Source organism: Sminthopsis crassicaudata, chromosome 2 (assembly GCF_048593235.1).
Source record: "Sminthopsis crassicaudata isolate SCR6 chromosome 2, ASM4859323v1, whole genome shotgun sequence".
Taxonomy (NCBI): Eukaryota; Metazoa; Chordata; class Mammalia; order Dasyuromorphia; family Dasyuridae; genus Sminthopsis; species Sminthopsis crassicaudata.
In genome coordinates this window covers 637,086,908-637,114,752 of record NC_133618.1, presented here as the reverse complement: position 1 = coordinate 637,114,752, position 27,845 = coordinate 637,086,908, and the positions used below count along the sequence as shown (strand labels likewise).

At 36.4% G+C, this 27,845-nt stretch overlaps 1 protein-coding gene across 2 annotated transcripts in view; it reads right to left on the bottom strand.

The window, feature by feature from the left end:
- CTNNA3 (catenin alpha 3) overlaps positions 1–27,845 on the bottom strand; it is a 2,038,107-nt gene that overhangs the window by 1,036,805 nt on the left and 973,457 nt on the right. For both annotated transcript variants that reach the window (XM_074296610.1, XM_074296611.1), the window contains exon 8: positions 2,437–2,517. In XM_074296610.1, coding sequence (XP_074152711.1) covers positions 2,437–2,517 — 81 coding nt within the window. The remainder of the gene's footprint in view (positions 1–2,436; positions 2,518–27,845) is intronic.

Here is a 27,845-nt window from a genome sequence, read left to right as displayed (position 1 = left end):
ACACTAGATACAGCTTACCTGAGTTTCCTCAAAGCATTTGATAAAATTACTCAGAGTATTAGTGTTGATATATGGAGAGATTTGACTGGACAATAATCCAGGGAGATGATGTCAGAACTATTGAATGTGTGGCTTCATAGAAAAGTTGATAATAAATCAATTTCAACAAGAAAGAGACCATGTTCTCTCTAAGGGAGAATTCCAGGGATGTGTTTCTGGCCCTGCTGCCTAACATTTATGTCAGTCTCAAAAAGTTATCAAACTGTGCATATCCTTTGACCCAACAGTGTTACTACTGGGCTTATATCCCAAAGGGATCTTAAAGAAGGAAAGGGACCTGTATGTGGCAAAATGTTTGTGGCAGCTCTTTTTGTAGTGGCTAGAAACTGGAAAATGAACAGATGTTCATCAATTGGAGAATGGTTGGGTAAATTATGGTATATGAATGTTATGGAATATTATTGTTCTGTAAGAAATGACCAGCAGGAGGAATACAGAGAGGCCTGGAGAGACTTACATCAACTGATGCTGAGTGAAATGAGCAGGACCAAGAGATCATTATATATTTCAACAACAATACTATATGATGATCAATTCTGATGGACGAGGCCCTCTTCAACAATGAGATGAACCAAATCATTTCCAACAGAGCAGTAATGAACTGAACCAGCTACACCCAGCAAAAGAACTCTGGGAGATGACTATGAACCACTGCATAGAATTCCCAATCCCTCTATTTTTGTCCACCTGCATTTCTGATTTCCTCCACAGGCTAATTGTACACTATTTCAAAGTCTGATTCTTTTTGTACAGCAAAACAACTGTTTGGACATGTATACATATATTGTATTTAATTTATACTTTAACATATTGAACATGTATTGGTCAACCAGCCATGGGGGGGGGGAAGGGGAGAAAGTTGGAACAAAAGGTTTGGCAATTGTCAATGCTGTAAAATTACCCATGCATATATTTGGTAAATAAAAAACTATAAAAATTTATGTCAGTGATGTGATTGAAGGGCCAGATATTATCCTCATCATATTTGAATACAGGATACACTGCATAACAGAGTTGGGATCCAAAGAATTCTTGATAGATTAGAATATGGGTTTGAGTCTAATGAAGAGAAATTCATGAGGTTTAAATAATAAGTTATGAGTTCAAGAAATCAGCTTCCTAAGTACGGATTGAAGGAATATTTTAGAAAGTGGCTTGGGTGGTTTTGTTTTTTTATTGCTTTTATATTTAAAGTTGAAGGGATTATACTGTACTAAAAACTAAATATGAATCATCAGTGTGATAAGACAACAAAATGCTTATATGAACTTGTGCTATCTTAAGAAAACATAGTTTATGGAACTAAGAAAATGACAATCCCTTTGGCCTTGGCCTCATTCATATAACATGTGCAATACTGCGTTCAATTGTGTGGGTGAATAATTGGAACAATTTTAGGAAACCATTGATTATTTGGAGCATTTTCAGGGATTGGCAACAAGGATAGTACAGGTTTTAAGCACATGTCATCCAAAAGCATTCAGGATGTCAATCCTGGACAGGTAAGCACTCTCAAGAAACATATGGCTTTTTTTTCCCCCTGATATTGGGAGGTCTTTCATATGAAAGAAAGAGCGGTCTTATTCTACTGCTTGCTCCTAGAAGGCAAAGCCAGGAGAGATAGTTGCAAGTTCCTCTGTAATGGTAGTCAAATCATTTAATCTTTCTGATCCTCGGTTTCCAGCTTTATAAAATGGAATTTTGGACTTTATAAAATGAAATGTTAGACTAGATATTATGAGGTCCTTTCCAATAGCTCAAAATCTGTGATACTTAAACCTTGCAATCCAAAAAGCAAATATAGCCTTGATGCTGGAAGCAGTGGGGTGGAGTGGCCAACTTCCTAACAATTCCAAATGCCCAAAACTGGAATAGGCAATCTTAAGCTGGGATTCCTCATCATTGAAGAAAATATAGCAGAGGTCAGATAGCTACTTGCCTTGTATCTTATAAAGATGATTTATTTTATGTGGGTATTGGCTGGGATGGCAATAGAGACCCCTTCCCACTCTAATTAGAAGATTCTCCATCTTGATGTTGTTATGCTGCTAAGACTAGTGACATGATAAATAGCTTAAAATAAATTACTTGATTTTTTTTTAGATAAGTAAATCACATGAGGCAACATGGTATGAAGGGCAATAGTCAAGAAAACTTGGGTTTGATCTCTGCTTCATATACTTATTAATTCTGGGACTCTGGGTTCCTAAGTCTTCAGTTTGTTCTGTCCCCAAATTCTCTTCCAACTCTAAATCTGTAATCCTATTACTTTTCTTTTAGATCTCGAAAGCAAAAGGGAAATGTTTTGGCTACATGTATGTGAACTGTTTTCCCCACAATCCTCATCTCCTCTCACCCCCTATTCTCTTCTCTCACCTGTCTACGCAGGTCTCGGGTCTTTTTGCACATGTTATCTATTGCGGCATTCAGGGCATTGCTCCTTTCCTTCTTCCCAGCCTGTAAGAGAACAGAAAATGAAAAACTGTCATCAGACACCATATCTAATTGCTACCTTGTGTTAGCAATTTGTTTTCCCCCATCCCCACCCCACCCTGTCCTTAGCAAATAACAGCTTGGCATTTCAAGAATAGGTTTTCAACCCACTACCATGTTGCCTAAGAGATATGAACATCTTTCTTAAGAGAAGAATCATGATTAATGGCCACACTTGTTGGGGGGCCATGGTGGCTGCAACAGTGCCAGGGTCCATTCAGCCAAGCATCAGACCCAACAGCCTCTATATAGAACGCTACTCCAAAGCTCCCAGCATGCCAGCTTGTTGCCCACTAAGCAGAGCAATTAGCTTAAAAGCACCGGAGGCCCCATTTGTCAACTTCTGTGGGAGTTTCTGAAAGGAGTAATTTTAATCGGGCATTGCGCAAAGGATGCCGAGACATATTGGAGCTTTGTTGAACACCAAGTAAAATATGCAGTGTGAACCTTGACCGTGGATGCGGTTGACAAGATTCCAAGAACAAATTGTTTCTAGGACAACATAAAGCAGTCTGTGTGCTTCTCCAGACAACCTGAAGGCTACCTCTCTCTTCTGCTTCTGCAAGAATAGGACTCAGTATGGATTCATGAGAAATGAGTTTGAATTCTGTCTTTACCATATGCTATCTAGAGGAAGCTGGGCAAAACTTCCTTGCCCCATGTCGTATGTCATCTGATTAAAAAATGAAGGAACTTCATGGTATGGCTTTGGAATTACCATTCCATTCTTGGTCCAAATGAATCCAAAAGACATTTAAAGTTAAGAAGATATTAGACACCATTCTAGGAATTCAGGAAACAAATAGCAAAAATAAAAATAAGCCCCGCCAGTTCTAATGGATTGGAAAAGAAGGAGGTATTGTCATTGTCCTTCATGTAGACTACAGTTATCCCTTCCACATCATGGGGTTTAGGGGTGAGGAGTCACCCATAATCTGGAAAATCCTCATAAAAATATTGGGCCTTCTCTTTATACCAAAGTTTTTTGGTTTGGATTTTGGTTTGCTTTCATGAGTCACCTGCAGCTTCTGCAAAATTACCAAAAAAATTCTCACTTTGTTTCTTGTGACAATGAGTGGATATAGTAAAACACAGGTAGAAAAAGTTATAATATAGAGGGAATAACTATGTTTGTGCCCAACTTGTGATAGAGCCTTCCAAGCTCATATTAGTCTGGCCAGTCACTGTGAGACACATTCTACCTTGACCCCTGACACCACAAACTGATGTCATTCTTTGTTCTCTTTGAGAATAAAGGAAAACAACCAGACACTAATTGATTTCCAAAGTCTCTTCAGTCTCCAGATGCTTGGTATTCAATCTAAAGAATTTATTAGTTTACTTATTGCTTTCTCTCAGTTTGTTGTTAATTTAAATCTTGAAGAATAACCTTGGTCCATATTTGTGTGTGAGAATAACCTTATTAGTATTTGTGTGTGTGTGTGTGTGTATTTAAGTTTTCTGAATAGTCAAAACTAAGCCCTTTTCTGGTGATATTTAGCATAAAAGAGATGGAAATGATCATTACATGATTCATTTCTTTGAAAATGGCTGCTCTTTAAATTAATAAACTGAGAATGGTCCTTGGGAAGAGACCTTGAAAGTAAGAAAGCAAAATTTAAGGAGGCAAGGACTACAGGAATTGATCATTGAGAGAGTGTATGCCTTTTTAAGAGAACAGGAAGAATTCATTCCAACTTACAAGAAAATATTTCTTTTTTCCCAAGAGACTTCTCAGGAGTCATGTAATCTGTGGAAACTGAAGCTTAGAGAGGTCCTAAGATTTGCTTAATTTTAGACAGGCATACTGGAGTCAGGATTTGAACCCAGTATTTTCCATGGCAAAGCTATCCATGAAACTCCTGTTGCCTAAATTCAATTCCCATCCTTTACTTGCATATAGACATCAATTTTAAAGGCTCCTTAGAAATCAAATCTAACACATCTATCATATATATATATATATATATATAGATGGAAAGAAGCAGAAAGGGGGAATAATACCTAAGGTCACATAGATCATAAGGAACAAAGCTAAAATTTGAACCCAGATCTCTAACTCCAAACTGATTTTTCCTTTTGTCTTATCACCTTGGAATAAATGACTCAATTTTGAAGCTTAGTTCACCTCCCTGGACCTCAGTTTCATTATCTATTACAAGAAGGGGATTAGAGAAATGACATTCATGGGTCTCTCTAATGACAAATCCAATTGGAGAGATGACATTCATGTATTTCTCTAGCTCCAAATTTATTGGAGGAAAGATGCAAAAGCATCTTTCATATATCTAACCTAGGTCACACCAGCAAAAAGCCACTTAAAGTGGGCTACAGCTGGAATCTGGGATTGAAGACTGGATCAGAGACAAAGGACAAAGAGAAAACTCCTCTTCGTTCCCCACCAGGTCCACTCTTTGGGTTCCATCATCATTTTTCACCTTCACCATCTCAGGAAAAAAAAAAACCTCATCACTAAGAAATGTATCATCACAAAGATTGGTATTCATGCCTCATTAGTACCCTCATTTGCCTCTTCTCTAACTAGGGAAATAGAGGGAGAAACAAACAAAAAACTTACTCCTTAAGTCTCTAATTACAGAAGGCTCAGAAGTCCAGTCAATTTTTCATTTCCCAGCAAACTATAGTCTTTGAAATCAATTCCACTATCATCATGGCCCTATGTTGGTAATCTCTTCCACACCCTGTCTTTTCCAGGTTTTTCAGTCTTGTCCTCCACATCCCTCCTGCACAGTATATAGAACATAGTAAGCATTTAATATTTATTGTATAGTATTGTATTATCAGATTGAACTAAGCTAGTAGTGCAGTTGATATAAAATACCAGATCTGGAGTCAGGAAGACTTGAATTTAAATGAAGTCTCGCATACTTAATGGCTATATGACCTTGGATAAGTTACTCAACCCTGCTTGCCTTAGTTTCCTCATGTGTAAAATGAGCTGGAGAAGGAAATAGCAAGCCATTCCAGTATTTCTGCCAAGAAAGTCCCAAAATGGTGTCACATAGATGTCAAGGGACAATCAAATCTTTGAGTCTCCACAGATGTGGATCATAGCATCTGAAGGAGTTACAGGGCAGCCTTTGCTGACACAGGTGTTACAGACTGGGCATGAAATAAATTGAAGGCAGAGGGAAGAGGAGAGAGGTCAGACAATGCAATGGCCTCTCAGTCAGAGAGATCAAAGAACAGCAACTGCCTCTCAGTCTCCTTATATGATCCTTTCACAAGAGGAAATCCATTCTGAGTGGGATCTCCAGCAGCCATTATCAGGTGGTTCCAGTGTATTCCCTCAGCTCTCCCCTGCATTCCAACACATAGAGTTGGACATGACTGAAATGACCCAACAACTAAATCAGGACTGCAAGGGACCGCAAAGCATACATAAAGGTCTTTCTTAAATGAGGCTGATAGGACAATTGCTGATAGGACAATTTATTTAAATTGGGGAAGTATTTCAGAAATGATTGAGCATAACTCCCATCATTTCCATTGGGGAAACTGAGTCCACACAAAGAATCAATAACAGAGGTGGGATTCACACTTTAGTCTCAACTCAAAAACCAATATCTTTTTTGCTTTGTCAAGATTCCTATGCAGTAGATTCAATCAAATTACATGCCCTATCACCAAAAGACTATTCTGTTCATAGGATAGATAATATGATTGGGGAAAAGGTTGGTGCTCTTGGGGACCCACAATGCTCTAATTTTTAATTCTACTCTAATATTTATTATTGGTGTGACTCTGAGTAAGTTACAATGACTTTCTGAATCTGAGTTTCAGTTAGTATTTCATAATGCTTTTACAGGGCTCCTTGTCGAAAAATTACAACTGAGGTAGGTCTGTGACAGTGCAGGTGAAAGGGTCATCAATGGGTAGCCTCTGTCAGAAGCTGCCAGAAACATCTCAGTGGAACTCTCTAACTCATGTATAGGTTTACAGTTACTAAAGCCATTCTAATCTTGCTCCCAGAAATGAAAAGAGAGTTCTTTATGTTCACAAATTTAATTCTGGAAAGGACTTGAGAGGTTATTGTTATCCAATTAAGGAAACTGAGGCCCATTGAGGTAAATTTCCTTGCCCAAAGTCACACAGGCACTAAGCAAGAAAGCCAGATTCCAATCCAAAGCTTCTGACTCTGAATTTACTGCCCTATCCATTATATCATACTACCTCTGCCCTTCACTTTAGTGCTATTTTGTTCTTTCTAAAGCAGGGACAAAAGAATAAAGGCCAGCCTGAAAAGGAACACAAGGAACCCTTAGGGCCACAAGCTCACCTAGCAATTGCTCAGAAAAAAATTGATGTCAGTCTTGCAAGCTCTCCTATTTTTAGCACACTTGGTATCTTCTGCACTGAGATTCATCAATACCATTCAAAGTTGGCAGTGTTATTAGATGTGGCAGTGGTGACCCAGGGTGGCAACTTGAAAAGATTCAATAAGGGTTCTAAAGATGATTTCCCAGTTTTTTTATATTCAGGCCCTAGCCTGGGTCCATGACTCTTTAGAGAGCTGGGGGCATTTCCATTTTAAACTTTGGCTCTTCATACGAGGCTCATTTGCTTCTTCCTTCCCCCATCCCTCCCCTTTTCATTCATTTTTCACCCTCTGTCCTTTGCTTTTTTCCCTCCTTGCCTTGTTCAGAATTCGGTTACCAGGTCCTTTTCCCCTTTCATTTTTGGTGAAAAGAGCAAAGGCTCCAAAGTTAGAAGCCCAGAGCCCCAATATGTTCTCCAATACTTATTATGCATGTGACAGTGATAGTTTTAAAAGCCCCTGTCCTCAGTTTCCCCGATAATCCACCAACATAACACCACTTATTATAACCTATCATATACTAGGCCCTGTGCTCATTTCGAAAATGGGTAGTGCCAAAAGTCCCTTCCAGGTCAAGATTTCTTAGTCTCTAATTCAATTCAATTCAATACTCATTTATTAAGCTCCAACCAGATGTCAGCCACTATGTTGTGGGTAGGGATAACAAAGAAAAATGGAACAAACCTTGCTCTTGGGGGATTACAATCAAACGAAATGAAATGGCAGGAGGAATAGTCATTTCTTAAAATCCTTCAACATTTAGTAGACAACATTCATTTATAAAGCATTTTTAGTTTACAAATTATTTTATATAATCTCCTTTGATCCTCAGAATATCCATGTAAGGACTTACTACTATTCTCATTTTACATAATAGGAAACTGAGGCAGAAAGAGATGAAGTTCAAATTGTATCTCTGACACTTCCTAGCTGTGTGACTTTATTTTGTGGAGTCCAATTTCCTCATTTGCAAAATCATGGGCTTGTACTTGACAGCCATTAAGATCTTTTTGTAGATCTAAACACGTGCTCTTATAATCCTCTTGGATCAAGCATTGCATCTTTGGATTAATAAAATCATAGAATTTATGGATAAGAAGGGATCTGATAGACTTCCTTTTTCGAGTCTGGGAAATATTTATAAATGCTTTGAAATATGGTCCAATGAATAGACTGCTGAACCTGGAGTTAGGAAGGTCTGAATTCAAATGGTGCTGGAAACACTAGTTATGTGACCATGAATAAAGTCCAAATCTGTCACCCTGCCCACCCCACATGATAATAGTGAGAAAAGTCAATTCAGTTCACTTCTATCCAAGATACATTTACCATGTTCCTGCTATGTTCAGGCTACCATGCTAGGCATGATGAAGTAGACAAGAAATTAAGTAATCAATGAATAAGCATTTATTAAACACCTACTGTATTTCAGGCACTATATTATACCTATCTCAGAGACCTCATATTTCACTGAGAAGAGCATGCATGTGCATAGTGAGCAAATTCAAAATGATTTCAGGAGAGAAAAGAGGGAAGAGGAAGTCAGGAGAAGTCTCATGTAAGATTTAGTATTTGAGCTTTGTAAAAACCTCAGGCGTCTCATGGGTGTAGACAATTACAGGCCCAAAGATGATGAGAGCCATTATTATAAATAATACATTTATATTATAATAATATCTTATAAATAATAGCTCTCTCCATAAATACCAGCTATTATTATGTTGATGATTCAAAGAAAAGGCCTCATTCTGTGAAAGAACCAAAACAGTATAAGAAAAACAAAATGTTACTATTTCTTGTCCTGAAAATGTGTTGACAGGTATGAGATTCTTTTTGACTGGAAAAGAAACAACGGAGAGAGATGTTTCAAATGAGGAATATTTTTCCATGACTCTCAGAAAGACATCAAAGACCTGAATACCAAAGGGCAAGCATTTAACACCAAGGAAAATGTATTCAAGTGATAATCAAATTTTAAAAATGCTATAGAAGCTAAGGAGCATCTTGTACTGAAGTTAAACTCAACCAGCTGGAGTTGTTTCTTTCTCTTTTTTTGAAAATAACATCCGATCCAACCTTTCAGAATGACACATTTGCCTTTTAGTAGGAAATCTACATTTCATCATAAAGAGAGAACACAATGTCCTTGAGTTTATTTCTTCTCCACTGAAGCAGTCTGGGTTTTTCAGTACCTGATGCTTAGTACATGACAAAAGCAAAGATTCAGCAAATGTTGTGGATTTTGTTTTTTGTTAATGTTGTTCTTGTTTTCAGGAATCTATTGATATACAAACATGAAAAATTAAGCCTTTCCTTCCAGAGTAGTGTATAGCCTGTTAGGAAACCGTGTGAATATGGTACCATTAAAATCCTGGTTCTCCATCCCCCACTAGGTGAAAGGATTTGTGAAATAGTTCTTCTCAAAATTTAATACACATACTCAGGCTGGCAAAATTATGCTTTAAGGAAATATTAAGCTCTGTTCAGGATATGTACTGAAGTGGGAAACTTTCAGAGGAGGACAGAGCTTCTGGGAATAAGGAGATCCTACTGTAATGTTTTAGCAAAACTATCAACTAGTATCTTGTGTTCAGCTCCGTATACGTCACTTTAAGTATGACATTAATAAACTTTTAAGTATTTCTTGGGGAATTTTGGTTCCCACTTTGAGAACATTTAGTAAGTACCCTTTGACCTCTGTGTCTAGTTCATCCTCAAGCTAAAGATTGTGCTGTTAGAATAAGAGCTTTTTTTCAAATACTGCAGATTTCATTCACTGTATTTTTGTCTCCCGTATTTAGTGCAATGTTTGGTAACAGGAGGTACTAAAAAGGACAGCTAATTGGCACAGTGCACAGAGTGTTGAGCCTGGAGTCAGGAAGATTCATCTCTGTGAATTCAAATCTGTCTCAACATTTAGTAGTGATGTGACCCTCGCCATACTCTGTTACCTCAGTTTCTTCATGTGTAAAATGAACTGAAGAAAGAATGACAAACCATTTCAGCATCTCTCCCAATAAAACACCAAATGATATCATGAAGAATCAGACATGACTGAGCAACACAAATCTTAGCTTGGGAGATCACTTCCTGGCTAGGGGCAGCTAGATGATGTAGTAATCAGAGTGACAGGCATGGAGTCAGGAATTCTAGTCTTAAGAATTTAAATCTAGCTTCAAACACTTACTAGCCATATGATTCTGGCAAATCACATAACCCTGTTTGCCTCAGTTTCCACATGAGCAGGAGAAGAAAATGGCAAGGCACTCTAGTATCTTAGCCAATAACCACAATAGGGTCGAAAGGAGTCAGACAAGACTGAAAAACAACAAAGATATTCGATAACAACTTGTTGCTTGACTGATAAAAAAATTGGAACAATTAGAGAAGGACCAGGATGACAATGAACCTCAAGTCCATGTATTATGAAAAGAAGGTGAAAAAATTAGACTTCTTAACTAGAAAAGACTGAGACAAGTCAGGGAAGCTATTATCAAGGGATGTTTCCAAAATGAGGCATTAGATTTAGAGTTCTGAAGTCACAGACCTATATGTAGTACTAAGGAAAAAAAAAAACAAAGAAAGCATCCAGTGCAAACTTCTCATTTTATATATCAAGAAAGTGAGTCCCTGGGAATTTAAATAAGCGGTATATGGCCACAGAGCTAGCTTCTGCCAGAGGCAGCATTTAATTCCTAGTCCTGACTCTGTTTGATCACTAAACCACATTATATACTTTTCTATTATTTGTCTATTTCATTCTAGAAGGAAGAACTAGAAGCAATGGACAGAAATCATAAAGATAGGGATTTGAAGTTGATATAAGGGCAAACTCACAGGGTTCAACAAAAATAGCTGGCCTCTCTCTCTGTTATTTTTGGAAACAGACCTAGTTGTGATCTTGATGGATCAAATGGTACAAGCAGCTTCATAATTTTGGGGGCAGTATTCCAGATTGCCCTCTAAAATGATTGAATCAGTTCACAACTCCACCAACAATGAATTAGTGTCCCAGTTTTTCTATATCCTCTCCAAAATGTGTCACTTTTCACTTATTTAGCCCTTCACCCTTTGGGTGAAGTTGACCTTTTTACTCTATGATATGTTGTATAGCATATTCATCTTTACATACAGATTAGACAATATGAATAGATAGATGGATGAATGAATAAAATATTTATTAAGCACTTACATGAAAAATGCTATGCTTTTCTGCTTTCTGCTTTCAAGAAGTTCTCATCATAATAGGGCAGATAATATATATGCTAAGTGATAGATATGATAGAAAGAGATTAAAGGAAAGAGGAATAAAAGGAGAGATAGAACAAAGGGTAAGAAAGAGAAAGAGAGAGAAATATTTGGGAAAAGTGTTATATGAACATGTCATCAATTTCATCATTACATATCATAGACTTTGAAAATTGGAAAGTATCCCAGTTGATATATTGTATGAGAGTTTCCCTTAAATTGTGCTAAATTTCTCCTTGCTTTCTCCTCCTTTTTTGTTGCTGTTGTTCATGCAGTCATTCAGTACTGATTAACTCTGTCTAACATGCTGTCCCTCGGGTTTTCTTGGCAAATATACTGAAGTAATTTGCCATTTCCTTCTCCAATGGATTAAGGGAAACTGAGGTGAAATGAATGTTTCAGGATCACATAGCTAGTAAATGTCTGAGGCTGGACTGGAACTAAAGTTTTCCTGTCCCCAGCCACATTGGCCCATTTATTGAGTCATCTTGCTGTACCTAATTTCTCCTCCCCATCCACTTAAATTCAACCTCTAACCTTCTTCACTTAGCCAAACACCCCCAAGTTTTCTGAGCAAATTTATTTTAAAGATTAAGAATCTCTTTCATGATCCTTCTCTCACATAAGCCAAGCAAAACATATTGAATTTCCCTTCTGTGTGGTCAACAACCTTTCACATATATTATGGCAGTTCCCTATACTTCCACCATTTTCTTTACTCGAGATTAAAACAATTCAAGGTCTTTTGAGTGATCCTCAATTGACATAAACTCAAGGTATTTTATCATCCTTCTTGTCTTCCTCCAGGCGTCCTTTACCCTGTCAATGCCCTAACTCATAGCATATATATAAAATATATGTATTTATATTTGTGTGGATCTCTGTCTATCTATCTATCTATTTACCTATTTGTGTATTTATATCTTGCTATCCTTGACTTCTGTAATGTGATTCAGCTATTTTGAACCTAAGAAGTATAACTAAATTATAAAACATCCTGATTAAAAATCATACTGCTGGGGATAAACCATCCAGGCATTATGTTGACCAAATAAAATTGAATAGGGAATACAGCAGCTCTAATTGCAGAGCTGGGAGCCATTTGTGACTGTCCATTGGACTGTGTGGCTCTTTTAGCACATAGGCTGACCCCTGACAAATATATGAAGTGGCCAAAGGTGGTTTCTAGTTTTCCTAGTCTCTTTCGTTTCTTGTATCCAACCTTTACCTCCAGTATGACTGGGCCAGCCTCTTCTCTATAAAGTAAGGAGATTGGATGATCTCAGAGGTCCATTGCTCTGTTTTCAAGGGATCAGAGCTTTCCCAATCTTCTTCCTGACTTTGCTTGCTCTTAGGAAAGTAGTTCACAAGCCACTTCAACTCAACAAATGTTATTAAGGCTACTACCCCCAGCTATAGCAAGACAAAAAAACGAGAAGGGTTCTTACCATTAAGAAACTTGCATTATACTAGATAATAATGACTCACATTAACATACACTTTAAAGTGTGTTAAGCACTTTGCATAATTAAAACAATAATAGCTAACATTTATGTAGCTACATATATTATCACATTTGAGTCTCACAACAAATCTGTGAGGAAGATGCTACTAGAATCCTCACTTTAGGTAAATTACCAGTGAAACTAACTAAACATTTTGCCTCCTTGAGGAGCATTTAAATTTTATCCAGGGATAAGTCTCAAAGGCAAAGAAATTAATTTCCAATTATGAAAAGATAGGCTGATAGGTGATTTAGGAATTCTCTAGTGGGAACAAAATCTTGAAACACCTCTGAAGTTATGCCCAATAGGCAGCTATTTTCTCTGCCTATTCCCAAGGTCACACCTGAGGCTATCTATCGTTTCCTCCTTCCTTCTCTGTTGTCCCTTCCTCTGGAAGAAGCAGCATGATAACAACTTAGAGTCAGCTGGGGAGAAGGGAAATTCTGGTTTCAAGGTCTTACTCCAATAGATAATATCTATTGTGACCTTTGTCAAGTTTCAACTTCTAAGTTGAACACTTCTCTAATACTATAATTTGTATAGCAAGTACCAATTCTTATTGGTATTAGTAAGGTATTTGGTATACTAAGGTTTAGTGGTATATTAAGATTCAGATAGATTGATATAAATAGATAAATAGATAAATAAATTAATGAGAATATATATCATATTTATATAAACTAAGAAGACTCTCTCTCTCTCTCTCTCTCTCTCTCTATATATATATATATATATATATACATATATATATTTATATTTAACATATACCCATAGTTGCTTCTAATATTTATACATGTGTAAATATATTTTATTAAATATTTCCCATTACCTTTTTAAAATTATAAATGATCATTCAAAAAATTTTTTGTTTGACCCTTTTTTTTCCTCATTCCCTCTATTCTTCTTCCTCTTGAGAAGGCAAACCATGATAACACATGTGAAATCATGTAAAATATATTTCCATATTAGCTACATTATGAAAGAAAATACAAAAAAATGAAGAAAAATTAAAAAATGGAAAAAGTATGTTTTTGCATATTTTGCATTTAAAGTTGTTCAGTTCTCTTTTTGGAGGAAGATAGTATTTTTCACCATAGGTCCTGAAATCATTGTATGGCTGAAAATAGCTAAGTCATTCATAGCTTACTATCATTACAATATTGCTGTAATTGTGGGCACTGTTTTCCTAGTTCTGTTCACTTCACTTTACATCAGTTCATATAAGCCTTTCAGATTTTCCTGAAATCATCCCGTTCTTCATTTTTATCACATAATAGTATTCCATTAAATCCATATGTCATAACTTGTTCAGCCATTACCCAGATGATGAGTATTTCCTCAATTTCCAATTTTTTCTTACATACTGTAAATATTTTTGTACAATATGTTTTTTTCCCCTTTTCTCTGATGTTTTTGGAATGCAGAATTAATAGCAGTATTACTGGATTAAAGGCTATAGACAGTTTAATAGCCCTTTGGGTATAGTTCCAGAGTGTTTTCCAATCTCCTTAGTTTCTTGACTGGGATTACCATATATAAATGACAACAGTTCAATCAATCATCTAATGTTTATTAAGTCCTGACTATGTCCCAGGCACTTAGTTAATTGCTGGGCACATAAAGACAAAGGGAAAATATCTCATGTTTTCAAGAAGCTTATGATCTAATGAAAAAATTGTGTGGACATGCGAATGTGTGTGTGTGTGTGTGTGTGTGTGTGTGTGTGTGTGTAGACAGACAGTCAGAGAGACATATACAGAGAGATACAGAAACAGCTAAACAGAGAGAGACAGGAAGAGTCAGAGAAAAAAAAAAAAAAAGATCTAGAGGTCTCCCTTCAGAATGAGAACAGATTGAGAAGAAGGGAGAGAGAGAGAGAAACAGAGATAGAGACAGAGACAGAGACATAGAGAGAGAGACAGAGATAGAGACATAGAGAGAGAGACATAGAGAGAAGAGGAATAGGTAGAAGAAGAGATTAAGGAGAGGGAGAAACTGAGAGGGAGAGGGAGAGGATATAGAAAATAATATTATTGGGAATGACTGGAGACATCCTTCCCCCATTTCCAAAGTAATATGTGCTAGGGAATAGTTGAGACTGAGTTGAGAATAGGAAATTGCTAAAAAGAGCAAAACAAAGAGTGATACTTCAGTCAAGGACATTATTGTGTATATGGTTTCTTCAAGCTCTACTGAAGTTTGTTTCTTTGACATTGAAGACTAACATGGCCAGCTGTAAGAAAGTCCAAGATGCTCACAGCCTTAGTCTCCCTTCATGAGAGCAGTTAAAACCAAGGGATACATAGTCTAAGGGAAATTTTGGATTTAGCCATCATGTTCTTGATGGAAGGCAAAAACTGTGAATTTGTAATCCTGTAATGTTAATTTTCTTTAAACATTTTTTTTAACATTTTTGTTGAAAGTTTTGAGTTTCAAATTCTATCCTTTCCCCCTTCTTCCCCTCCTCCCTCCCTAAGATGATAAACAGATATAAGTTATAGATGTCCAATTATGTAAAACAAGTAATGATAGTTTTCAGACCAAAGCTGAACAGATTACAAATTAATTTGAATAAATCAACCAGTTACCCTGCTTTGGTGTTGGCAAAGCTGAAAACAGCTTTTGATGGGTTTAAAATAATTCTTCTTGTTCCTTTAATTCTCTGGGACTATATTTATGTGTGTCTGTAAGTCTGTGTGTGTGCCTTATGACTTATAAAATCTAATCACGATCTCAGAGGTTTCATTACTAGATGCCTGCAAAGCCCCTCTGTAGCATAGCCTTATCTGGGTATGGTCCCATGGCTTATGATGCCCCACCCCACTCCCATCCCTAAGAAAATGTAATAGCAAATGACATGGATTTGTCATGTCTAAAGTTCACCAGTCAGCTAATGTCCATTAATGTGTCAGCAAATTGGTAATGATGCCCTAGTGAGCATTCTATTCTCATGCTAAGGATTTCTTCATTGCTGTTCTCATTAGGGATCAGCATTTTGAATGAGCATCTTGTAAGATACATTGGAAGCTGGAAGGGACCACAGATACTAGCAAGTCCAACTCTCTCTTTTTATAGGAATAAAATAGTAATGAAAACCAAGAGAGGCAAACTGGTTTGTCCAACATCACAGATACTGAAAATAACAGAGTTGAGATTTCAAGTCAGGACCTCCGATACCAACCTCTATACTCATTCCAGCCTGCCCACCACTTAACCAAGACTTTATAAGGCCCCAATTTCATATGAGTAACCTTAAGCTACGGCACAGTGGAGATGGGGCTGGAACTGGCATTAGGAAACCCTGATTTCAAATCTGGCCTTAAACACTTGACCACTATGTGACCTTTTTAAGCCTCAGTTCCCACAATCATAACATCACATACTTCTCATAGTTATTGTAGAAAATCAAATAAAATATCTATAAGGTAATTTTTTGTGCCTGGTATATAACAGGTGCTATCCAAATCATATTTGCTGTTGTTGTTATTATTTTCGAGATGACCTGGCTCAATACAAAGTGTCCTTGAGCCACATAGTTGGGCTGTGGGCGCTATTGTGGGTTTGAAAGAAGCAGAGAACACCTTTCCAGAAGTGGGAAAGTATTGTTTTATAATGTCAATAATATTGTGAGCTATAATAGCAAAGACTTTCTCTGTGGTATTTTTAAAAAATGATACCAGAGGCTAGTAAGCAATGATAATATGGAATATACATAAACCCGATAAATTAGACTTCAGTGGTATTCTCTTTTAAGTAGAAACACCATTCCCTGGCAAGCTCTTTACTTCCATAAATATTGTGTGAGGTAGAGAAAAACACTCCAACAGATCTTTTAAAAATTTGATTGTTTTCCTTATGCCTCCATCTTAATAGTATATCTTTTATTCCCCCTGCATCACCATTTTCTAATCCTGATTTTTTTTTTTTTTAGTGTCAATAGAAGAACACATTTAAAGCTGGAAGTGATCTTAGAGATTAACCATAGCTCACTTTGCAGAGGAAACATGAACTGCCTCAAGCCAGAGAAGAAATGGTGATTTAGCTGGGATTTGAACTTAGTATGCTGTGCCCTTTACACTGAATGGGTGATCTCATTTCTAAATCTTGGTTAATCAAATGTTTAGTCAATGACTTGCAATATTTTAATGGAGTATGAGTCTTAGTTTATTTTACTTTAATTTTAGTGACTTGGATGTAGGATTTCTTTCTTTAGGGAACTCCTAGTATGGAGTGGCATTGGATAGGATGATTCATATGGGTAAATGGTCCATAAGATATGTTCTTAGAGAGTCTCTGATGTTATTGGGAGATTAAGCAAATTGTCCATGATCATGCAGCCAATGGGCAGCTGGGTGGCCACTGTGCAGAGTCAGGATGACTCATCTTTGTGAGTTCAAATCTGGCCTTAAATATTTACTACATGTGACTCTGAGCAAGTCAATGAACTCTGTCTGTTTCCTCATCTATAAAACCAACTGGAAGAAAACATGACAAACCATTACAGACTCTTTTCAAAGAAAATTCCAAATGGTTTCACAAAGATCTGGACATGACTGAAACAACTGAACAACATACAGCCAGTATGTGGCCCAAAGCAGCAGGTCTTTTAAACTTCTAAGTAGAATCTATTCTCTGTTCTGTGCTATGTGAAAATACTAAATGTACATATATTTCCTTTCCCCTGGGGCCTTCATGACTACAAACCTTCTGTACGTGATTACCATTTTCATGCCCAACAAATGCATTTTCTAAGCACTCTAATATTGAAAAATAAAAAAAAAGGTCTTGTTCAAAATCTGTTATCCCTGCACTTCATGCTTATTCCCATTTAAAAATTAAGTTTTATATATTGGATTACTTGCCATATAGGGGAGAGAATGGGGGAGGGAGGAAAATATTTAGAACACAAGATTATGTAAGGGTGAATGCTGAAAATTATCCATGTGTATATTTTTAAAATAAAAAGCTTTAATTTAAAAAATAAAAATAGAAATAAGGCTTTATGAATATTTTCTATTTTCATGTCACACTCATATACAGATATATCCTCCAATAAAGTCTTCCTTATAATGAAGGGGAAAAGTTAAATAAAGACAAAAGTTCACATTTTTAAAAGTTCTTTAAAGGCTCACAAATATGATGTGTTTATACATATGTCTATATGTATATGTGTGCATATATGTCTAAATGAAACTAGATATAGATTTAGACATAGTTAGCAATACAGATAGATGGTAGAAGAGATAGATAAATAGAAGTGACAGAAAGATTGATGATAGAATAGATAGATAATCTCATTTGATTCTAAGATAGGTGCTCTTATTATTGCCATTTCACAAAGGAGGAAACTGAGGCAGGAAAGTTAAATGATTTCCCCAAGGTCATAAAACTAATAAACATCTAGGTCAGAATTCAAACTGAAATTTTCTTGAATCCAACCCTAACATTCTAACAATCACATTACTTAGCTGTCTAAACCAACTGATTCAGTGGAATCGTTTCACAGTCTTCCTAGTTCTGCCCATTATTATGTGGCTTATATTACTTCCTTTCTCTGGGCCAAAATTTCCTACTTATAAAAGAAAGGTTAGATAAGATCACCTTTCTCTGGTGCCATCCAGCTTTTCATCACTGAATCCATGATTCTCTGCATGAAAAGCAGAGAAAACTTCCTAATTACTTCTTCAAGACCACTATTGGTCATTGAAATGACAAACATCTTCATTTTAGAGATCTCTTCACTTGCATTTTTGTAATCACTATACTCATTGTTTTCATGGTTCTGTTTACATCACACTATCACACTGCATAAAGTCACAATGGTTTCCTGGTTGCTTTTTTTTCTGAATTCCTCATATAAATATTTCTGTGGCCAAAGAATATATCTTAAGACATTCATATACATCAGCTCAATTAGATTTTTATTGTTCTCTTCTCAAAGGACTTTTCAGATCAGACAGGAGGGCTTTTTAATTATAATGTGGATTTAGAGATACACTTTCAGATAATGATTTCCTTTACATAAGAATTTATTAGACAATTCAAAAGATAATAGATTTAAAGCCCAAAAGTACCTTAAAAGACATTGAGTCAAAATTAGAGCCAAATAGGCAGAGTAAAGCCAGGAAGCTGTTCAAGTTCTCCTAGTTTCCCTCGAAAACCATATGAAACTAAGCCTCTGAACAGAGTCTGACGAAATGAAACAACTTTTCTGCTCAAGATAGAGTGGAAAAAAATCAAGAAAAGTTGGTTTCATTGGAGTGAAAAGGATGTTCAGCCCAATTCAGATGAATTCTGGGAAAGCTAGAGAGAGAGTCATAATCATAGCAGATAAGCAACCAAGACCCTTAGATCTGGCTCAGTAGAGAAGCAGACCAGTGAGGCAGCCTCCAGTTTTCACTTAGAAGCCAAATCCTTGGAAACCAGTCTGTTTCCTGGAAAGATCAGGCAGAACTACCCCCTACAAACACAATGGGTTATTGTGCTCAAAGCTCAAGGCTCACAACTACATAGGAAGCTTGGAACAGTGTCCCCTTTACCCCAGGAGCAGAGCTTGATCATAAAAGTCACAAAAGAGGAATACCAAAAGAAAAGGAAAAATAAATGAGCGAAAAACAGAAAAGAGCTTGATCATAGAAAGTTATTATGAGAGGGAAGACTAAAACACAAACCCAGATGAGGACAAAATGATCACAGAGGAAATTTCAAAGAGTGATATGAATTGGAGTCAAGCCCAAAGAGGCTTCTTGGAAGTACTCATAAAAGACTTTAAAAGACAATAAGAGAGGTAAAAGAAAAAAAAAATTGAAAAATTGAGAGATACGCAAAACAGAGTCATCAGCTTGGAAAAGGAAGGCAATTCCTTAAAAAATACAATTGGCCAAATGAAAAAAAAAAAAAAAAACTGAAAAAATAACACCTTCTAAAGTAGAATTAGTCAAATGGAAAAAGATATAAAAACTAACTGAGAAACATCATACATTAAAAATCAGAGAGATAGACAGAGACAGAGATAGAAACAGATATAGAGAGAGAAAAAAAAAGGAAAAAAATGATGACGAAGAAAGAAATCATCACCATTCGTAGATATCTAATAGTGCAACTCCAACTTCCTTTTGCAATTAACCACTCTGATTCTCTTTTCTTTTCAGTCCACGCAATGCATTATTTAATTCCCATAGATCCAGGTTCAAATGTGAGTTTTGCTGCTTATTTTTCATAATCTTACTCAACTCATTTCCTCTTCTATAATGGCAAAAGATAGGCTTAGACAGTCTCTGTGATTTCTTCCAACTTAGAATGTATGGTTATAAATTAAAACATGATTTCAAAAGACATATTCAGGGGGCCCTCCATTTGTTGTAAAATCACCTCAAGGTAGACATATATAAAAATGAAAAGCTTAAGAAAGCATTGACGATGCATGTAGCTTAGTTTCCCAGCAAACTGAGATAATGTGTGCAAATTACCAGGCACATATTTACCTGCTTAGTGCCCCCCCACCTATTCCTCCATTTATGGAATTGAAAGCCCCTATTACAAAGCTTTCAATTAAATAGATTGGTTGTCATCCAAAAGGAAGAAATCTGGGCACATACAGGGACAGATTTATCCAGAATGCCACAACTGGTACGTGACAGCATTAAAATTTGAATCCACGTCCTCTATCTCCAAGTGAAACAATGAATGAGGAAGATCTGGAAACATTTCAGATTGGAGCATAGAAGGCCAAGAGTATCCTGGATAACAGTCATGGATAGGACAAAGAAGATATAAGTAGCGAGCTAAAAGAATATAGACAATGAATTTCCCCTATAGCCCAATTGTGTCTCAGGCTGAAAGTAAACTCTCTTTTATCCTCTGATATTTTTATACCACAACATTCTAGGAAATATTTTTCTATTAAAACCATATTTCAAAAATGAATTTCCTTAAGTTTAGGCCTTCATATTTTCAGTTTTAAAAATAATATTATAGATAGAAAACTATTAACTCATCAAAAAGTTTATAAAGCTATTTTCCCAATAGCCCTGTGAGATGGGAGGTACACATTTTATTATCCCCATTTTACAGATGAAGAAACTTAAGGCCACAGAAGTTAAAGTAGTTCCTCAGGGTGTCACAACTAGTAAATGCCAGAGCAAGTGACTCCTTATTTCTTCCAGGATTCAATCCAAATACTGCTGTTTGTCCTTTAAAGTTCTAACAAATATGGCTCCAGTTAATCACTCTACTATTGCTTCTCTTCACCCATAAGCATCATCTCCTTTCTCTGCTTTTTGCACAGATTTCCCACACTCCCACACATTTTTTTCTAAAATGACTCCTCTTTACCCCCACTTTCTTAAATCTACAGCTTCTTTCTAAGCTCAGCTCAAGATCCTTTTTAGATAAGGCATTTCTTGCCACTAATACCTACTCTGAAAGTACTCTGTTAATATCTCTTTGACTCTCTTATGTTTCCATTAGTTTTCCCAAATAGAATGAGGACAGTCCCATGAGGAGAAGGAAATGGAAAACTATTTCAGTATCTCCATTAACAAAATCCTAAAATGGAGGTGAGGAAAAGTTGGACACCACTTAAGAATTATCTAACTTTACAGCAACAAGTTCAATGAAGACAGGGCTGCTTTTTTGTCTTTGTCCCCCAGTGCCTAGAAGTGTATCTATTAAGCAAGAGACATTTAATAAATACCTATAAATAATCATTTCATTGATTGTTGGTCTTTTTCCTATTACATGACACCACCTCTGTGCTCTTCATTCCAAGTCCAGTCAGCAAAAGGTAAGGGAAAATGATGACCATTCTAGATGACCCATGACCTACTCATGTAAACTTTTGATTCCCTTTTCCTTTGCATCATCTCTTAACCAATAGATTTTTATTGAGTAGTTCTTGAAGAGAAAATCAATATATCAGGGTTTTAGAAATCCTTTAGAAGAGTAAAGCTGAGTTGGGCAGAAGTTTTATTATTACCCTGTGAATCAGAATGAAACACTAAAATCCACAGGGAGTCTATTTACTTTCTATATAGTTAACACATAGTATAAATCCTGTTATCTTTTTCTTCCAAGGTTTCTTTTCCCCAGCAATCAACTTCTCTTAATTATACTTCCCCACCACAGATAGGAAAGGCATGTGCTATTTATCCTGTACTCATGCATCCTCCTTCCTATCTGTTTCTGAAGATGTATAATACCCACTAGAAAGGATCACAGAATTCTAGGATGCTACAGGGAAGCCTGGAAGGGATCTCCTTGGTCATCTGCATTTGCCATCTCATGCTACAATTGAAAAACTAAGACCTTAAAATATTCATTTTACTTATGAAAACCAGGTAGTAATAATCACAAGTCGGGTTTGAACTTAGGGCCTCTGAATTTGGAATCAATTCTCTTATAATGTAGAATAATGAGAAAATCCCAAACTCAGAGTCTCAGGCCCAGCTCTCTTCCTCCATGTATTGGGAACCACCTTCAATGGGTAGGGAAGTTTGAAGTGCACAGTGAGTCAGAACTTTTGAACCTACCTCTTAAGGGGTATCAAAATCTCTCTCCATGGAAGTGGTAGGTTGGAGTCACTCATATTTTCAAGTGGTTCTTAAGGCCATCATGTGCATTATTTGTTGAGTAACCTGTATCAGGTAATTATCTAGGTTCCTTAGTAATTCACTGCTAATTGAGTCCATTGGATATGTAACTATAGGGAACACTGTAATCAATGCTAAAAGGGGTCACAAAGAGTTGGACATGACTAAAACAACTGAACAACAGCATTGCTATTATCATTTAAGAATATCCATTATCTTTGAGATGCCAGGTTAAAAAAAAAAAAATGAAATCTACCCAACAATAGTCAACTTTCACTCTCAGGGAAATTATCTCGGCAAACTGGACTGTGCCTCCACCAGAGCAAATATGCTTCGGTGTGTTCATAAACAAAGACCCCTTTAGATTTGCTGATTTGGAAGTCTCCATAGATCAGTTCCAGCTGTCAGAGAAGCCTGATAAAGAAGTGCAAGCCTACTGATGAAAGGGAACGGAGTTTCATAAGATTGCTCCGATAATAATCAGCACAACAACAAGCCATAAATTTTCTAATCCGAATTAGGAAACATCTAATAATGTGTGTCCAAATTGAAAATGAAACTTGGTTCTCAGCAATATTTCTTGTAGTTTGATATAGTGGAAAGTACAGTAGTCAAGTGACCTGAATTCTCATCCCCACTCTGAGGCAAAGGGGCTAAAGGATGTTTGCAAGATCACAAAACTAGTTTGTGACCATGGAGAGGCTCATAAATTTAGAGATGAAAGAAGCCTTGGTTGTCTTTTCATTCAAATGTCTTATTTTAAAGGCATTGAAATTGAGGGTCTGATTAGGCAAAGTGACTTGTCCAAGGTCACAAAAAGTATATTAGAAATTCAAGCCAGCATTTTCTGATTCCAAGTTCAACATTCTTTTCAACTGAATCTCACTTTCTTATTTTTTAAATAAACACTTCTGTACAATGATCCATTCATCCATCCAATAACTGTATGCTGAGAGGTCTCAGTCAGGCAGAGCATGGTCAATGAATGATGGATTCTTTTAGGCTGAAGCAGGCCATAAAAAGTGGCATTCTTCATAGTGGTAAAATCAAAACACCTAAATGTGTCTAGCACTGTACCAGTTAAGGAATCTGCTATTATAACCATAAAGTGGCCTTTCCTCCCAGGCAACTTATAATTTAAGACAACAGCTGTACTATCATAAAGATTTGTATAACAAATATACCAACACATGGTCCTACGTGATAAATACAATAAAGATGGAGCAGACTAGACTATAATAATAATAGTGCTATTTGACATCCTAGAAGGCTCCCTGGAGGAGATAGCTATTGAACTAGATTTTTCCAGTCAGTTACTTATTATATATGTTCACTAAGTGCTGAAGGCAGCTAGGAGTCTTGGTGAATAGACTCCTGGGCCTGAAGTCAGGAAGACCCCGATCCTCAGTAAATTATTTAACCTCTGTTCTCCTCAATCCACTAGAGAAGGAAATGGAAAACCATTATGGTATGTTTGCCAAGAAAACCCCTAAGACAATATATATGGGCAAATGTTCACTATGTTAAGTGCTAAAGATACAAAAATATGGAAAAAATTACAGTCCTCCAAAGATTTCATATTTTAAGATGTATGTATATAGGCCTACACATTACAAGTGATTCTAGGCAGGTCACTTAACCCTGTTTGCCTCAGTTTCTCTCCTGTAGAAATGAGCTAGAGAAGGAAATGGTAAAACCTAATACCTTTGTCAAGAAAACTCCATATAGGGGTCCCATGAGTGAAAATCTCAACAACGTCTACCTCTGAGAACTCGACAATACTTTTTCATCCACCCTTCTGAGATAAAAAAAAAAGAAATTTAGATCCTGGAAAACAGGGAATGCTTTAATTTTGTGTATGTGTGTGTGTCATTTTTTTGTCTTTATTTTCAGTGCCTGACACATAGTAGGCTCTTAAATATTTGTGGAACTTAATAAATTAACCCAAGAAGAATGGCTGAAAAACTGTGCAAAAGGAAAGGCAGCAGCTCTCAAAGCCCACCACATGAACCCTATAGGAAAATAAAATAGGGATAATCACATGGCCCCTGAAAGATTAGCCCCACCTATAGTCTGTTGCCTCATCCTATGTCTTCGATGTCTTCTACTTTAAAGTATAGGCTTCCTTTAGAGTGGACCAGGATCAGGTATTGATACCTAGAGAAAGTGGAAATCTTCCCTCTCATTGTTGGGAGAAACCAGGTGGCACAATGGATAGAATATTTGAACTGAAGTAAGGAAGACCAGAGTTCAAATCCACCTCCAGATGCTTACTAGCTATATGGCTGTGGGCAAATCATTTAACTTTTGTCATCTGTAAAATGGGGGTAAATAGTATCTATATTACAAAGTAGTTGTAGGATAAAATCATTTGATTTTTGTAAAGCACTTTGTAAATGTAGTAGTAGTAGCAGTAGCAGCAGCAACAGCAGTAGTAATAGCAGCAGTAGTAATAGCAGCAGTAGCAATAGCAATGATAGTAAAAATAATAATAATAATATCTCTCCAGTAAAACAGTTGCATTTTACTTTATATCACATGTATATAATTCAATAGTTGTGCGTGTATATATACATACATATGTATGTATGTATGTATATATATATAAATGCATATAGATTACAAATATACATGTATTTCCTATATACATATATGTGTCTGTATACATACACATACATTCACTTATATATGCTTAGGTATGCAGTGTATCCCAATAATTATAACATAATTTTAAACTGTTAAAGGTTTAAAAATTCTTATTTCTTATTTCTATATTTTTTTGGCCTAGATTATACTATTTTATAATATATAGTGCTGGAAGAAATACTAGTATTCATCTAGTTCGATTCCCACATTTCCAGATGGTGAAATGGATGTACAGAGAAAAAAAAGTGACTTGTCCCAAGTTATCAGCATGTGAATTTGTTAAAAAATATATGGGTTCAATGGGGCATCTAGGTGGCGCAGTGGATAGAGCACTAGCCCAGAAGTTTGGAGAATCCGAGTTCAAATCTCGTCTCAGACATTTCCCACTTCCTAGCTATGTAACTCTTGGCAAGACACTTAACCCCAACTGCCTCAGCAAAAAAAAATATCTATCTATCTATCTATCTATCTATCTATCTATCTATCTATCTATCTATATGTATGGAGATGACTCTGAGTTCTTCAAGGATTTAGTACTCCAAAAGTATATAGGGCATCCCTTTGCTTGGCCCATATGTTGTCAACTTATTTCATGGGCCATGGGCTACTCACTGTGTGGAATCTCCCATCTCTGATAATTAGACAAATGACTTTCTACTTACTCTCTGGCCTTGTTTATTCTGTTCTTTCACACTGAGCAGGTTCTCAGAAGAAAGAGCAACACTACAAGAAGGCTACATTCAAATTCTCTGAGCCCAAGAAATAAACTTATTGTAGAAAGAACACACTTGTTCTACTCACCATACAAGAGCTTGTAGTTCTTGAACCCCAACCTGTGTGTTTCCTACTACTCAAAACCAAACACTTTCAATGATAGCAATTTTATATCTTAAATGTAACTATTTATCTGGCAATAAGAAAAAAGAAAAAACAGCTCAACTACACAAATACACACTCTCATATGCAAATTCAGGACCAATAAATAAATATCTCAAATCACTGAAGAAACCTGTACCATGTTTTCCCACCAATACACCAAGTACCAGTGGGTGAAAACAGATACAGTCTTATAGATGCCTTACCTGAGCAGTGCATGATGGGTTTTTCCATAAGCTTATGACAGTTCCTGAGTTTGGACTGCAGGTTTGGATATCATTTGTACATTCAGGAATATTTGAACCGTACAAAGGCACTTTTCTGCTAACACATCCCCTTTTGTCCATCTTGGTTCTCCAACTGGGTAAATCGTCTTCTCTTCTGCTCTCATTTCAGCGAAGCTTACAAATTCTATCAACTTAGTCACCCTTAAAAGGGTATTGAGAAGAGTGCTATACTGCCAAATTAGATAGCTGTTCTTTTTAATCTGGAGAACTGTAAAACTTGTCAGGCTGTCTCCCTCTCTCTGGGCAATACAAACAAGACCAGCCTGCTATTACTCACCAAGGTGCTTTAATTTACAATCAGCTTATAGAAAATAGAGCTTGTGACAAAAAACGCAGGTTGACTTTAAGGGCAAGGGGAAACAGATCCACTGAGCTCTTTACTCACCAGGATTCTGCATTGTACATTTAGGTCTCAATGTCTCTTGCTGTAGACAAACCTCTATAAAATCTGGTTTTCCCTTTTCTCCTTTTCCCTTTCACAAACGAGAGGGCAGCATAAAGCAACAAGCATTTAGGGAAATTTCATCTCTTTCAAATCCTGTGTGATGCTGAAAAGCAATAGCTGCAATTGAACTCCTCTTCTAATTACCTTTTTTTTTTTTCTTGCCTTTATTTATTCAATTAAAGACTAGCAGCTAAAACCAAATATTCTAGATACTGATTTTCACACACAAGTCTTATACTCCCCACTAGGACTTTCTATTCTTGATCATTCCAATAAGCCTTTTTTAAACTCCCTATTTGCTCTTAATGTCTTCAAGAGGCTTAGAATATCTCTTGAGTTTTAGTGACACTTCTCTTTTAAGAGATTAAAACTCACCAGCTCCCCCCCTATCAATTCAATAGTTTTTATTTAATCATCCTATGATTAGAATATACTTATAACTACATACATTTACTTTTTTTCCTGAATTTTGCCTTGTCTTAAAACAGGAAATATACAAATGAACTCAAGGCCATCTAATAATTTATTAGTTCTCAATATGGTCCTCTTTCGCTGTTTAAACCTGTGAAATCTATTTTTCTTCACATGTGTATTGTTAAGGGCTGAAACTGAGTTGATGCACTGAGGTCAGATAACCAAGCACTTAAGGCTAATTACCAATTGGACAATACTCGATTAGCATATGCTTGGAGAATGGCCCTGCCCACTACTCTGTGCTGGCTGGATCTATTGGTGTACAGAGAGAATTCTAAGCATTAGAGGGTGGAGTAAGACAAGCCAGAGTTACTTTTTGAGGGAAGAAGAGGAGAAAGGAGGTGTGAAAAGTCCTGTATCCATTCCTCTCCTTTCAACCAAGAATAAAGACCAAGAACTTTTGCTTATCCTGACTCCAGCTGATTCTAAAGTATCCAGGGTGCTAACTCAGTCTTCACAGAGTATATTTTATATCCAAAAAACTTATTTTTCATCCTTTGGTTCTCTGAACCATCAAATTGTTCCTATTCAAAAAAAGCATCATCCTACAACCCTTATAAATGATTTAAGCCTTTGCATTTGTGCCACGGTTCATTTTCTCCTCCCTGTTAATGAAATTGCTCACTGCCTATCTAAAAACTATGTTTTTTATGGAGAGATTTTAAAACTTTATATTAAACCAAAGTCATTTTCCTGTTCTTTTCAAGCATCAACCTTTTCATCTATGAGGGGAAAAAAGTAATACCTTACATTAGAATACAGTATACTCTTGCTGATCCCATTAAGCCAGAAAATCTTCTAAATTCACTTGATTGTGTCTGTCATCTGAGAACCAGATTCTGAGAGCCTCTTCATGAGAAAGGAATGGAGCAGGAATTCCTG